This window comes from Rhincodon typus, chromosome 4 (genome assembly GCF_021869965.1).
Source record: "Rhincodon typus isolate 14 chromosome 4, sRhiTyp1.1, whole genome shotgun sequence".
Classification (NCBI taxonomy): Eukaryota; Metazoa; Chordata; class Chondrichthyes; order Orectolobiformes; family Rhincodontidae; genus Rhincodon; species Rhincodon typus.
Genome location: NC_063335.1, coordinates 59,965,251 through 59,980,253, shown reverse-complemented (window position 1 = coordinate 59,980,253; position 15,003 = coordinate 59,965,251). Strand labels below are relative to the sequence as shown.

General features: G+C 40.3%; 1 protein-coding gene across 1 annotated transcript in view; it reads right to left on the bottom strand.

Moving 5' to 3' along the window:
• oxr1a (oxidation resistance 1a) overlaps window positions 1-15,003 on the bottom strand; it is a 245,534-nt gene that overhangs the window by 97,504 nt on the left and 133,027 nt on the right. Inside the window, exon 6 of the mRNA XM_048596118.1 lies at window positions 6,806-6,919. Coding sequence (XP_048452075.1) covers window positions 6,806-6,919 — 114 coding nt within the window. The remainder of the gene's footprint in view (window positions 1-6,805; window positions 6,920-15,003) is intronic.

Sequence of the window (15,003 nt, the reverse complement as noted above, 5' to 3'; positions counted from 1 at the left end):
AGCAGTGTTTTATTATATAAAGTGAGGTTGGAGAGTAAAGTGAAAAGTGGTGAAGGGGTGGTCAGAATAATAGGAATTTTTGATTCCAGCAATACAGTTTATCCTTGGTAATGATATAGCTGGATCACAGGTGGGAGTAGTGCCTACTGTGGTTGAAAAGCCAGTGGAACATCTGGCAACTAAGGTATTAGAGGAAGTATATCCTGGGATTTTTCTTGATTGTGTAATAACAAGGTCATAAAGCCACACGTTGAAGCAGGAGGAGAAATCAAAGAGTACAGATAAAGTTAAGTGTAATTATCAGAAACCGTGCTTGATCAAATAGTTGAGAAAAAATCCAAGAACAGGTGGAGGATAAAGTGGATATTTTTAAGTTCAGAGAAATTAAATGAATTACATCAGAAAGATGAAAAACTAAGACAATTGTATCAAAAGCATACACAGAAGAAGAATCTGAGTGTATTCCAGAACGATACTATCTTAAAAATGATGCCTGCAGTAGGAAATGGGGACCATCACATGTTCAGGTGGATAAGGAATGGGCAGAGGTTCATCAAGTTGTATTGCCAGTAGGTTATAGAAAGGAGGTATTGCGAGTAGCAAATGAATTACCAGTAGGCGGTCATTTGGGAGTAAGGGAAACTCAAGCCAAAATACAAAACATTTTTATTAGCCTGGACTGCATAAGATGTGGTTGAATTCTGCTGGACATGTCATATGTGTTAGGTAATTGGAAAACCTCAGGCAATGACAAAACCAGCACCTCTAATACGCATTGGCACATTTGAAGAACCTTTTACAACAGTCTTAAGTGATTGCATAGGACCCTTGCCTAAAACAAAAAGTGGGAATCAGTATTTGTTGACCACAATGGATATGTCCACTAGATTTCCAGAGGCCATTCCATTATGCAATATCACAGCTAAAAGGATATTGGAAAGCTACTCAAATTTTTCACTAAATACGGACTACCCACAGAGATACAAACAGATCAAGGGTCAAATTTTACATCAAAATTATTCAGGGAAGTTATGGACAGCTTAGGAATAAAACAATTCAAATTCACTGCATACCATAAAGAATCACATGGAGCATCAGAATGGTGGCATCAAAATTTAAAGACCATGTTGAGGGCTTATAACCAAGACTATCCTGAGGATTGGGATAAACGAATTCCATCGGTACTTTTTGATTTGGTGCATCCCTACCTAATTGCAATCTACCAAATTCAATTCATTTGAATTAATTTTTGGGCATGAGGTGAGAGGACGACTGAAATTAATTAAGGAGAAATTGGTGAGTCAGAGTTCAGAAATGAGACATTTGAACTATGTGTCAAATTTTAGGGAAAGATGAAATAGAGCTGGTGAATTGGCCAGACAGCATTTAAAAGTAGCACATCATATGATGAAACAAGCAGACAAGAAATCAAAAATTCACTATTTTGCTAGTACAGATAAAGTGTTAGTGATACTTCCGGTGATAGGTGAATCTTTAGAAGGTTTAGTGGGCCTTATCAAATTGAAAGGAAATTGGGCAAGGTGAATTATTTGATAAGAACCTCAGATAGAAAAAAATCTCTCTGAATGCATCATGTGAATATGGTCAAAGATTATTTTAATAGGGAAAGGAAACAAAAAGGAGAATGTGTTACTGATTACAATATAGTGAAGAATGAAGTTCAGGGGCTTCTGAATTGGACATTCCTCTAACTAAATTGGACAATGTGGAAGTTCTCAAAAATTGGGATAAATTAATGAGTTATCTTCCAGAGGAAAATCAAAATGACCTGAAAAGAGTTATTATAATCACATGTTGGAATAAGTTGAGAAATAGTAATCTAATTATGCATGATGTAGATATAGGAAATGCTGTTCCAATTAAGCAACATCCTTATGGACTTAACCCTCTAAAGTTGGCACAGGTTCAAAAAGAGATTGAACGTATGCTCAAAGACAACATAACTGTAACAACTGGAGTTCGTCCATAGTAATGGTGCCAAAACCAGATGGTACCTAACAATTATTTGTGGTCTACGGCAGAGTCAATGCAGTTACAAAGTCTCTCTCATATTCTTTTCCACATTTGGAAGACTGTATTGAAAAGGTAGGACAAGAAAATTGTATTTTTAAGTTGGGCTTATTGAGAATATACCTTTATCCGAAAGAGCAAAGACAACTTCTGCTTTCATGACATCAAATGGACTATATAAATTTAAAGTCCTGCAATTTGGAATGAAAAATGCGCCAGCCACATTTCAAAAACTAAACAAAAAAGTAATTTCTAGATTACCCAACTATGTGGTGTACATCGACAACCTATTGATTTTTAGTCACACATAGAAGGAACATTTGCAGCATCTACCAGAATTGTTCGATCAACTTCAGGAAGCACATTTGGTGATAAACCTGGCTAAGAGTGATTTTGCAAAAGCCCAAGCCATGTTCTTGGGCCATGTCGGTGGACATGGACAGATGGCCCCATGGGATGCAAAAACAATAGTTATTGGGGAGCTTCCCTTCATTCGAAGAAAAGGGAAATACTACGATTCCTGGGATTGAGTGAGTCTTATTGGAAGTTCGTACCGAATTTGAGCAGTGTGGTTACTCCACTGCCTGACTTATTGAAGAAATGCAGAAAATTTCAGCAGATGGCAGACTGTCAGAAAGCATTTGATAGCCTGAAAGCTGTGTTAACCACTGCCCCAGTGACAGCCACACTTAATTACACAAAGCCATTCAAAGTGGCTATCGATGTGAGTGATATGGGTGTTGGTGCTATATAAAACAACATGAAGATAGAAACATCTATTGGGTATTTTTCCGGACACTTGAATAATCATCAACAGAAAGATTTCGCAATTGGGAAGGAAACCTTGAACTTGGTGTTAGTGTTTCAACATTTCAACATTTATTTTGCCAGTAATATATCCGAGACAATTGTATACACTGATCATAACACATTAAAAGCTTTCGGAGAAATTCAAGGACAAAAATTGCAGATTGTTTAGTTGCAGCTTTTTATTTCAGCCATTCAATTTGAAAATTATACACATGGCAGGACAAGAGAACGTAATTGTTGATTTGTTGTCGCAACTTTGGTAAAGAAGACGGAGGTGTTCAACGGTGGGAATAAGTGGACCGAAATAGACAGTAGTAGTAAATGCTTGCATGTAATGTACATATATTGTAGTGTATTAATAGAGTAAGGCTACGGGTTTTTAAAAATGAAGCCATCTTTGTATATTGATAGTTCATTTATTTTAAGGGAGGGGAGGTGTGATGATGTTGTGGCTTTATGAGGCTATTTTGTATTTTTTTTTAGAAGAGAGATTGTGAGGCAAAGGCACCGGCACCAAGCAGTCTACAAAGACCACTCGAGGAAACACTTGGCAGCCCTTGGGCTTTTTTTTGAAAACAGCCTGAATGGATGTGGCCAGCTCTCAGATCAGCATTTCTGGGTTTTGGTTGTTCAGTAGCATCAGAAGCTGTTGGGGTCTCAAAAGAGTTGGAAGCTTCAGTAAATGTCTCCTGGCTGCTACTCTGTCTCAATTTTCTCTTGACCTTTCTTTCCTGGATTGGAGAACTGCATGTAAGAACCTGTCCGACTTTGCCTTTCAAGGGCTGTTTGTGATGTTATTATATTGGAATAGTTAATTTGTCGTAGTTAATGTAAAAAATATTTGGCTATGTTTTCCAATAGAGTTAAGTTATTCTATTTTTTCTTTTTGTTTGTATTTTAAGTACAGTATTTAAGTAAATTGTGTTTTTGCTTAATGTCGAGTAGTTTGACCAGTTGCATTGTATCTGGAAACAGCATTCCATATTTACCTTTAAAATAAGAAAAAGTTAGGGTCTCGGCTACCTTATTAAAACATTTTCAGGGGATTTGGCAAGGTCCATAACACTGACATATCAACAAGTAGAAATAGAATATCCTTTATCATCTTGTCAAAACTGTTCATAATTTATAACACCTCAATGAGGTCATCTCTCATTCTTTTCTGCTCCAAGGAGAAAAAGTCCAATTTCTCTAATCATTCCTTACATCTAAAATCCCACATTCCTGGTATCATTCCAGTACATCTCTTTTGAACTCTCTCCAGGACTTTAACATCCTTCCTTAAATGAGGTGAGTAGAACTAAATATAATTCTCCGAATATGATCTGCTTTGTAGAGGTGTAGCATGCTTTTTTTGCTTTTATACTTTATGCCTCTATTTATAAACCCAAAGATCCTATATGCCTTCTTAACAACTGTTCAACTTGCCTGGCTACCTTCAGAAAGTCATGCGTGTGAAACCCAAAGGTCCTTCTGCTCCTGTACACCGCACAAAATTGTACCATTGAGCCTGTATTGTCTCTCCATGTTTCTTTTACCAAAATGCATTACCTCACACTTTTGTGCATTGAAATTCATCTGCCAGTTGTCTGTTCATTTAGCCAACTTGTCAATGTCCTTCTGAAGTTGCTTAGTATTATCCTCACAATTCACTATTTGTCCTAGCTTAGTATCACCTGCAAATTTAGTGATTTTGCCCTCAACCCTCTCTCTAAATCATTCATACAAGTCAGAAAAACCAAGGATCCCAAAATTGATCCCTCTGGAACACATCTTTCAACTCGTCTCCAATCTGAGAAATGCCCATCTATATCCACCCTCTGTTTCCTACCTTTCAACCAACTTCTAACACATGCCGCCAAGGATCATCCAATCCCAGACATTTCTAGTTTGCTAACCAACCTGCACAGTATCAGATGTTTTCCACAAGTCCAAATATACAACATCCACAGCACTACCCTCATCCACTGCCTGTGTCATCTCGTCAAAGAACTTAATTACATTTGTCAGACATGACCTTCCCTTGACATGGCCATGCCAACTGTCTAGCATTAACTTATTTTTCTCCAAGTGTATATTTACCTTATCCTGCATTATGGCCTCCATCAGTTTTCCCATTACTGGTATCAAGCTGACAGGTCTGCAATTTTCTGGGTTATCCTTTGCCCCTTTTTTAAACAAAGGCGTCACATCTTCAATCCTCCAGTGCCCTGGGACTAATTCTATGTTCAGAAAGACCTGGAAAATTTGTCAACAGATTCACAATTTGCTCCCTTACATCTCCCAGCAATCTAGGATGTATTCCATCCAGGTCTGGTGATTTCCTTACCTGCAGTGTTGTTAACCAATTTAGCACCTCTTCTTTATCCATCACAATATCGCTCAATTGCCGAACATCCACATTTTCAACTAGGCCATTGTCACCATCTTCGAATTTGGTAAAGGTGAAGCAAAATATTAATTTAATACCTGTGTCATATCCTTTGCTTCAGTGAGCAGCTTACCCTGCTTGTTCCTCATGAGCCCCACTCTATCCTTCCCTAACATTTTCCTATTAATATGCTTGAAGAACATTTTATTATTTCTTTTGCGCAACCTTACATCCTTTCCTTATGCTTTCCTCAGCCTTTGCCTCTCTCCTGCATTTGAGAAACTCATTTTGATTTCTATTGCTATTGTGACAATATGTGCCTTTAAGAGGGATTTGTTTGTTCTGGTCTCTTAAGAGAGATGTTGTAAACCTGGTGTCAAGGTGTCTGCTGCATGGAAAGAGAGTAAATAGCTTTGTGTGTTTTTCTTTAAAATAGACAAAAGAAGCATGAGTGGGAGGTTCACACAGACCCAGGGTTTTAGTTTTCTTGGAGTTGTTGAAGTTGGGGTTTTTGGAGTTGAAGTTGTAAGATACAGCTCTCGCTCTCTGCTGCTAGATTCATTCTGTTGGTATTCCTTCTCCTGGACTGGAGGAGATAGCAACTGAACGAAATCTGTTTTGCTGAGTTTGACTTTGAGCATTTATAGGATGCTACTATATTGGAACAGTTGATGAGTATTATTTAATTACATATTATTTTGTTAATTATCCTAAGGGTTAAAGTTATGCTGATTCTTCTTTCTTTCGTTTATGTTTTAACTACGGTGTAAGAATAAAGCGTGTTCTGCTTAAAGCGTAATACTTTGACCAATCAAATCATACCTGGAACACAGTGCCTTACAACTCACCTTTAAATAAGTTAAAAGTTAGGGTCTAGGCTACCTCCTCGATAAGCTGAGAGGGGAACTGGTATGGTCCATAACATATTATTATGGTATGCATACGATACCATTTCAATATAATTAGTTACCTAGGGCGCTGCAGCTTTGAAAATCCTGTATTTATTTCTCGTGGGCACATACCTAGCTCATGCCCTATTCATCTTTTGAAATTCTCCCATTTTTCAAGAACTCTTTTATTTACCAAAGGTTAGAAGTCACACAACACTAGGTTACAGTCCAACAAGTTTACTTCAAATCGCAAGCTTTCAAAGCACTGCCCAATCATCAAATGAAGTGAAGAAAAGCATATAAGCACAGAATTTATAGGCAGAGAGATCAGGAGATCATACAAATGGTATAATAGAACAAAACGCGTGTTCCAATTTTTAGTCCCCTAAAATCTGATCTTTTCCAGCCTGAGATCTTAATCATCATAGAACATAGAACATTACAGCGCAGTACAGGCCCTTCAGCCCTCGATGTTGCGCCGACCTGTGAAACCAATCTGAAGCCCATCTAACCTAAACTATTCCATTATCATCCATATGTTTATCCAATGACCATTTAAATGCCCTTAAAGTGAGCGAGTCTACTATTTTTGCAGGCAGGGCATTCCACGCCCTTACTACTCTCTGAGTAAAGAACCTATCAGCTGATTTTTATCCTTTTTCAACTTGTATATATTTGATACTTTCACCTCTCCCATTCTTACCATAGGTTTCTCAAACTCTGTTTCTGAAGAAGTTGGTGACAAAGGGCTGACTGGACTCAATGATGGTGAACTGTCCACACTGGAAACGTATTCTGGATCAGGAACATAAAGAGTCTGCACGAGAACACAAGAGAGTGTAAAAGGATGTATTTAATTTAATATAACCTCATTCACTACAATAAACTCCCTTTAAAATTAAGAGTGCTCACTGTAGTGCCTTATTTACAATCAATAAATACAATTAAGCAAAAAACTCCACTTAATCATTTCAAATAATATGTTTCTGCAACTACAAGTGGGAGGCTCCCGATGTGAGCCGAATACAATACACATAAACTGGATCAGCCAAACCCAATTGGTCTGAAAATACAACTGAGGTTAGGGCAGGCAAGATGTGGAGATGCTGGTGTTGGACTGGGGTGGACAAGATCAAAAATCACACGACACCAGGTTGTAGTCCAACAGGTTTATTTGAAGACACAAGCTTTTGGAGTCTGCTCCTTCTTCAGGTGGCAGGGCAGAGAGGAGAACAGAAGAGTAGAATTTCTTCTTCTTGTCACTTTACCAAAGGCCCTGCTGCAAATATGATTTATAGACATTTCAGGCAGGCCAATAAAAAGTTAGTACCAAATCCCATGTCTTCCACAACCACATGTGTTAGTTATCACAATGGAGCAACATGATTTGGAAGGTTTTATTGTTAGGAAAGATTGAAAAGGCTCATTTCTCTCAAAAAAGGAAAGTTCAGGGTAACCTGAGAAGGGTCTTGATGATGTTGAAAGGTTTTCTAGGGTAGACATGTGAAAAGGTATTTTGACAAATAGATCAGACCAACAATACAGGTAATAAATGGGTGACTGCATCCATCAGGGAATTCAAAGAAAATGTCAGTGAGAGTATGGTTAGAATACAGAAGCCATAAGTAGCTGAAGCAAACCATATGGTTACACTTAAGGGGAATCAATATAAACATGGAGGAATAGTTGATTCCAATAGGCCCAATTTCAGACACATTTAAAGGGCTTGCTTCTCTTCTGCACATTTTTGTTCGTTTAATGCCATTTGGGGCAGCTGCTCACCAATGGAGATGACCAAACACTAGCAAGCTCAATTGGTTAGGGTGGGAACTCGTATTTGCTTCCCAAGACAGAAGTATTAAACAACTGCATTCATTAGTTGTGAAGCACTCCATCGGGAAGATTCTGTCAAAAAATATGAGAGGGACAAAAATTAAAATCAAAGGACTAATGGAACACTGGCATCTATCTCACTGGACTAGTACATAAAAGGTGTGTCATGATATTGCAACTGGACAAAGATCTTCGTAGATCTGATCTGGAGTAAAGCAATCACTTCACAGAATTCATTGGTGTTGTGGTAATGTTACTGGACTCGTAATCCAAAGGTCCAGCCTAATGCTCTAGGGACATGGATCCCAATCCCACCATGGCAGCTGGTGAAATTTAAATTTAATAAATCAATCTGGAATTAAAAGCTAGTCCCAGTCAAGTGGCTGTGAAACTGATTGTTGTAAAGCTCCATCTGGTTCATGAATGTCAAGGAAACAGTCTAATCTACCTGTGACTCCAGACACAGTAATGTGGTTAGCTCTTAAATGTCCTCTGAAATGGCCAAGCTAGCCAATCAGTTCATTAAACTAATATATAAAAGTCAAAAAGGATTGAAACGTGATTTGGGATAGATAGAAAATACCTGTTCAAAAAGGATGTGCCTAACCTAAACTGGAAAGGGACCAACATCTTAGCATGGAGATTTGCTCATTCAATTAAGGGAGACTTTATACTGATAGAGGTGAGTGGAGGAATTCCAAGTAGCAGTGTAAATGGAAAGACTGATGGAAATTTCAAGCAGCAGTGTAAATGGAAGGATTGATGGGGAAGGCTCTGAATGTGAGGAGAACACGTCAATTAAAAAAGACAGACAAGAGAGAGTCAGAGCATGTCGTAACTCTGAACAACTAAACAACAGGTAAGGCTGATGAATGCAGGGCATGTTTAAGAACAGGAGATTGGAACGTCACAACTATTACAGAAACTTGGCTAAGAGATGGACAAGACTGGCAGCTCAATATTCCAGGTTTTAGATGCTATAGAAAGGATAGAAAATGAGGCAAGAAAGGGGGCTGTGGTGGTGCTTTTGATTAAGGAATACATTACTGCTGTAACTAGGGAAGATATTTCTGAAAAATCATCCAGTGAAAATATTTGGGTAGAAATTACAAATAAGAAAGAAAGATCACTGATGGGATTTGTTATTATCGGGAGGCCTATATTAAGAGAAATTGGGAAACAAATATGTGGGGAGATCTCAGATATATGTAAGCATAACAAAGTTGTAATAATGGGGGGATTTTAATTTTCCAAACATTTACTGGGACTACTATAGCAATGAAGGTTTCGATGGTGAAGAATTTGTCAAATGTGCTCAAGAAAACTTTCTTTTTCACTATATGGATGCTCCTACTTAGAAAAGGAGCAAAACTAGACCTTCGTTTGGGCAATAAGGCAGGGCAGGTGACTGAAGTAAAAGTAGAAGAACACTTTGGGTCTAGTAATCATAATTCTATTAGTTTCAAAATGATTATAGAAAAGGATAAGCCTTCCATAAAAGTTTAAGATTTTAATTGGAGTAAGGCAAATTTCAATAGTACGAGACAAGAACCTTCAGAAGTTGACTGGCATTGACTGTTCACAGGTAAAAGGACATCTGACAAGTGGGAGGCATTCAAGGGTCTGATGACGAGATTTCAGAGGCATTTTGTTCCTGTTAGAGTGAAGGGTAAGGCTGGTAAGAATAAGAAACAATTGCAGAAATATTTGCATCGTCTATAACTACGGGTGAGATGCCTGATGACTGGAAGGTAGTTAATATTGCACCTCTAAGGTTTTAGAGTAGATTTGTAGCTCAGGTTGTGGATGTTGAGGTTGGTTGGCTCGCCAAACTGGTTCGTTGTTCCGTAGGCGTTTCATTACCCTGCTGGATAAATCATCAGTGCAGCCTCCGATGAAGCGCTGTTGTGTTTTCCCGCCTGTTATTTGAACTCTGGTGTCCGATGGGCTGGATTACTTCACTTCCAGTTTTCCTTCGCAGTGGAGTGTATATGGGGTCGAGCTCTACATGTTTACTTCTGGCTTTCTTAGTGGAGTACCAGGCTTCTAGGAATTCCCATGCTTGTCTCTGCTTTGCTTGTCCCAGGATCCTGGTGTTATCCCAATCAAATTGGTGCTTCTCCTTATCCATATGGATACAGATGAATGAGTATTGGTCGTGTCTTTTTGTTGCCAATTGATGTTCGTGTACCCTTGTGGTTAATTTCCTTCCTGTTTGTCCGATGTAGTGTTTGTCACAGTCTCTGCAGGGAATCTTGTATATGACATTGGTCCTGTCCATAGTGGGTAGTGGGTTTATGGTTCAGGTGAGCAGCCGGTGAAGGGTTGACGTGGGTTTATGTGCCCCTCTAATGCCCAGTGGTCGTAGGAGTCTTGTGGTCAGTTCAGATGTGTTCCTGATGTAAGGTAGCATGATGAGTATGTTGGGGCGTGTAGCATCTTCCTGGTGTGATTCGTGTGATATGCATCTTCTGACCCAGTTTTTTGGGCATCCATTGTTTTTGAATACCTAGAAGAGGTACTCTTCTTCTTCTTGGCGTAGCTCTGTGCTGCTGCAGTGTATTATTGCCCTTTTAAATAATGTTCTCACACAACTTTGTTTGTGTGTGTTAGGCTGGTTGCTGTTGAAATTCAGTACTTGGTCAGTGTGTGTGGCTTACCTGTGTACCTTTGTTAGGAATTCCCCATTTGTCCAGCGTTCTGCCATGACGTCCAGGAATGGGAGCTGTTTGTTCTTCTCCTCTTCTCTGGTGAATCTGATTCCGGTAAAGATGTTGTTTACTAGTTCGTGTGTCTCCTCTAGTTTGGTCCGTTTAATAACGACGAAGGTGTCGTCCATGTAGCGTCCTCATAGTTTTAGCTGGATTAGCGGAAGGGCCATACTGTCAAGTCTCTGCATCACCGCTTCAACTACTAGTCCAGAGATAGGTGATCCCATGGGTGTCCTATGGATCTGTTCATATATTTGGCTGTTAAAGGTTAAGTGGGTGGTGAGGCATAGGTCCAGTAGCTTCAGCATATTATCTGTGGAGATGGTGTCATTGGGGTCATGTTCTTGTTTTAGTAGTGCTGTCATTGTTTCTCTTGCTAGTGGTATGTCTATCGATAGGAATAGGGCAGTAACGTGAAATGATACCATTGTCTCATCATCTATTCTTATGTTGTTGATGGAATTGAGGAACTCTTGGGCTGAGTGGATTGAATGGGGTGACTTGTTAACAAGGTGCTTTAGTCTCCTTTGTCGCTCCTTGGCTAATCTATGTGATGACCTGCCTGGCAGGGAAACTATGGGTCTGAGGGGTACTTCCGGTTTGTGTACTTTCAGGAGGTCGTAGAATTGGGGGGTGTTAGTTCCTTCAGGTTTCATTCTTAAGAAGTCTGTTTTGTTGATTTGTCTGGTCTTTTGAGCCTCTTTAGTGTGATAAGAATCTTGCTGCCCAGTTGTGGTGTCGGGTCTGTCTGCACTTGTGTTCTTGTCTGCTAGTTAGGAGAGGTAGTCCTGTTTATTTAGTATTACTGTCATGCATCCTTTGTCTGCTGGTAGAATTGTGATGTTCTTGTCCTTTTTCAGTCCTTCTAGGGCTTTCCTTTCAGCTGTGTTGGGGGTGTTGCGTTCGCTTTTTCTGGTCAGTGTCGGGATCACTGTCTGTCTTATGACTTATTGTGTTTCTTCATTGATGCGGTTGGTCCTCAGTGTGGCTTCCAGTTTGGCTAGGAATTCTGTTTTGTTGGTATCTCTGTAGTTGCAGTTGAGTCCACGAATGAGAACAGCTTTTCTGTGTCTGTCAGTTTCCTGTCTGAGAGGTTTCTTATCCAGGTATCTACTCTGCTGTTGTCATTTTGGTGCGTTAGTTTGGCTAGTTTATCCTGAAGGCTCTGTCTTTTCCTGGCACTTGTGCTCTGTTTACTGATGCTGATGGCTCGTTCTCGGTCCGTTGTCCAGTCTTGATTGGTAGCTTCCTGGAATAAAAAGTTTTTTGGCACGTAATTTCCCTGTTATATCCGTGATGCCGGTTGTGTGCATCGCTTATCATTACCTTTACCAACCTGCGGCCGTTGTGTTCTGCCGTTTTGTGAGCTTGTGGGTTGTTGATGGAGGGGTTGGTATTTCACACTCCGTGGTAATGCCTAGTTCCTCAGGCATCCATGTAGGAAGTAGAGTTGTTCCTGAGTAGCGCCCTGTCGTTTGGCATAGTTCTGCCATTTTCACGCCAATTTGAGCATACTTTGCCTGTGGGTCTCTAAGGTTTTAGAGTAGATTTGTAGCTCGGGTTGTGGATGTTGTGGTTGGTTGGCTCGCCAAGCTGGTTCATTGTTCCGCAGATGTTTCATTACCCTGCTGGGTAACATCATCAGCACAGCCTCCGATGAAGCACTGTTGTGTTTTCCCACCTGTTATTTGAACTCTGGTGTCTGTCGGGCTGGATTACTTCACTTCCGGTTTTCCTTCACAGTGGAGTATATATGGGGTCGAGCTCTATGTGTTTAGTGATGGCTTTTTTAGTGGAGTACCAGGCTTCTAGGAATTCACATGCTTGTCTCTGCTTTACTTGTCCCAGGATCCTGGTGTTGTCCCAATCGAATTGGTGGTTCTCCTTATCCATGTGGATAACCCACAGCAGTCCTTCGCCAACTGCTCACCCGAACCAAAGGCCCACTACCCACTATGGACAGGACCAATGTCATATACAAGACTCCCTGCAGTGACCATGACAAACAGTACATTGGACTGACAGGAAGAAAATTAACCACAACGGTACACGAACATCAATTGGCAACAAAAAGACACGACCAATACTCACTCATCTCTATCCACATGGATAAGGAGAACCACCAATTTGATTGGGACAACACCAGGATCCTGGGACAAGAAAAGCAGAGACAAGCACGGGAATTCCTAGAAGCCTGGTACTCCGCTAAGAAAGCCATCAATAAACATATACAGCTCGACCCCATATACACTCCACTGCGAAGGAAAACCAGAAGTGGGGTAATCCAGCCCGACGGACACCAGAGTTCAAATAACAGGCGGGAAAACACAACAGCGCTTCACTGGAGGCTGCACCGATAACGTTACCCAGCAGGGTAATGAAACGTCTGCGGAACAACGAACTAGCTTGGCAAGCCGACCAACCATAATATTGCACCTTTGTTTAAGACAGGTTGTAAGGAGAAACCAGGGAACTGTACACCTGAGAGTCTGACTTCAGTTGTGGGTAAATTGTTGGAGGTGATTATAAAGGATGGGATCTATGGACATATAGAAGGGAAAAAATTGATTAGAGGTAGTCAGCATGGTTTGTGTGAGGAAAACCGTGTCTCAAACTTCATTGAGTTTTTCGAGGAAGTTACCGAAAAGGTTGATGATGTCAGATGTTGTTTATTTGGATTTCATTAAAGCTTTTGACATGGTAGACTAATTAGTAAAGTTAGGTCACATGGGATTCAGGGTGATCTTGCCAATTGGATACAAAATTGGCTTAATGGCAGGAGACAGAGAGTAATGGTGGAGGGTTGCTTTTTGAACTGGAGGCCTGTGACCAGTGGTGTTCCGCAGTGATCGGTTCTGGGTTCTCTTTCGTTTGTCATTTATATAAATGATTTGGATGAGAATACAGAAGGCATTGTTTGTAAGTTTGCGGATGACATCAAAATTGGCAGCATTATAGACAGTGAAGAAGATATTCTAAGATTACAAAGGGATCTTGATCAAATGGGTCAATGGGCTGAAAAATGGCAGATGGAGTTCAATCCAGATATATACGAGGTATTGCATTTTGGTACAACAAACAAAGGTGGGGCTTATACAATTAATGGTAGGGCCTTGGATAGTGTTGTAGAACAAAGGGACCTAGGGGTGCAGGTACATAATTCTTTAAAGTTTGCATCACATACAGAAAGGTTAGTTGAAGAGGCCTTTGGCACACTTGTCTTCATTGTCCAGTCCATTGAGCACAGGATTGGTATGTTACGTTGAGGTTGCACAGGACATTGGTGAGGCCAGAACTGTATCCAGTTCTGGCCGCTTAGTTATAGGAAGGATATCATCAAGCTGGACAGGGTTCAGAAGAGATTTAGCAGAATGTTGCTCGGTATGGAAGGTTTGAGTTATAAAGAAAGGCCGGATAGGCCGGGACTTTTTTCACTGGAATGTAGGAGGTTGACAGGTGACCTGATAGAAGTTTATAAAATAATGAGAGGTATAGATAGAGTTAATGGTAGTTGTCTTTTCCCTAAGATAGGGAATTTCAAGACTAGGGGCACATTTTTCAGGTAAGCAGACAGAGATTTAAAAAAGACATGAGACATTTTTTTTTTTTTAAAAGAGATGTTGGTTCGCTTGTGGAATGAACTTCCTGATAAAGTGGTGGATGTGGACACAATTACAACATTTAAAAGACATTTGAATGGATATATGAATAGGAAAGGTTTGCAGGGATATGGGCAGGAGTAGGTTGGTGGAACTAGCCTAATTTGGGATTATGTTCGACATGGACTGAAGGGTCTGTTTCCATGCTGTAAGACTCTATGACAGGCCCAGTACAGGTGAGGTCAGAGTGCTGTACGGATGTAAGGTAGTTATCCTGGGAGGCCTCCACACTGACTCCAGACCCCATTAAGTTTCATGGCATCAGGTCAAACATTGCAAGGAAGGTTCCTGCTGGCGACTATCTACCCACTGCAACCCCCAGACAAATGAATCAGTCCATATCCTTGTTGAATACCAGCTGAGAAAAGTACTAAGAATGACAAGACAACAGAGTGGGGAACACTGGGTGGGGAATTTCAATGTGCACCTAAAACAGTGGCTCAGCATCAGCATTACTGATCTGGCCGGTCGAGTCCTCAGTGACACTGGTAGGACCCTGGGAAGCACCGAGGATCAGATGGAGCTTGGTGTGCTTATCCACTGGTCCCTTAACGTTTTAAGGTAGGTAAAAGACATAGTCAAAACACAGATTTAAGAACAGGCAGATTAAACTGGCTTCCAGCATCCGAAGTTCTTTTGGTTTTAGGTTAAGCTGGAACTGTATAAAATGTTAGTTACTCCACAACTATAACATTGTG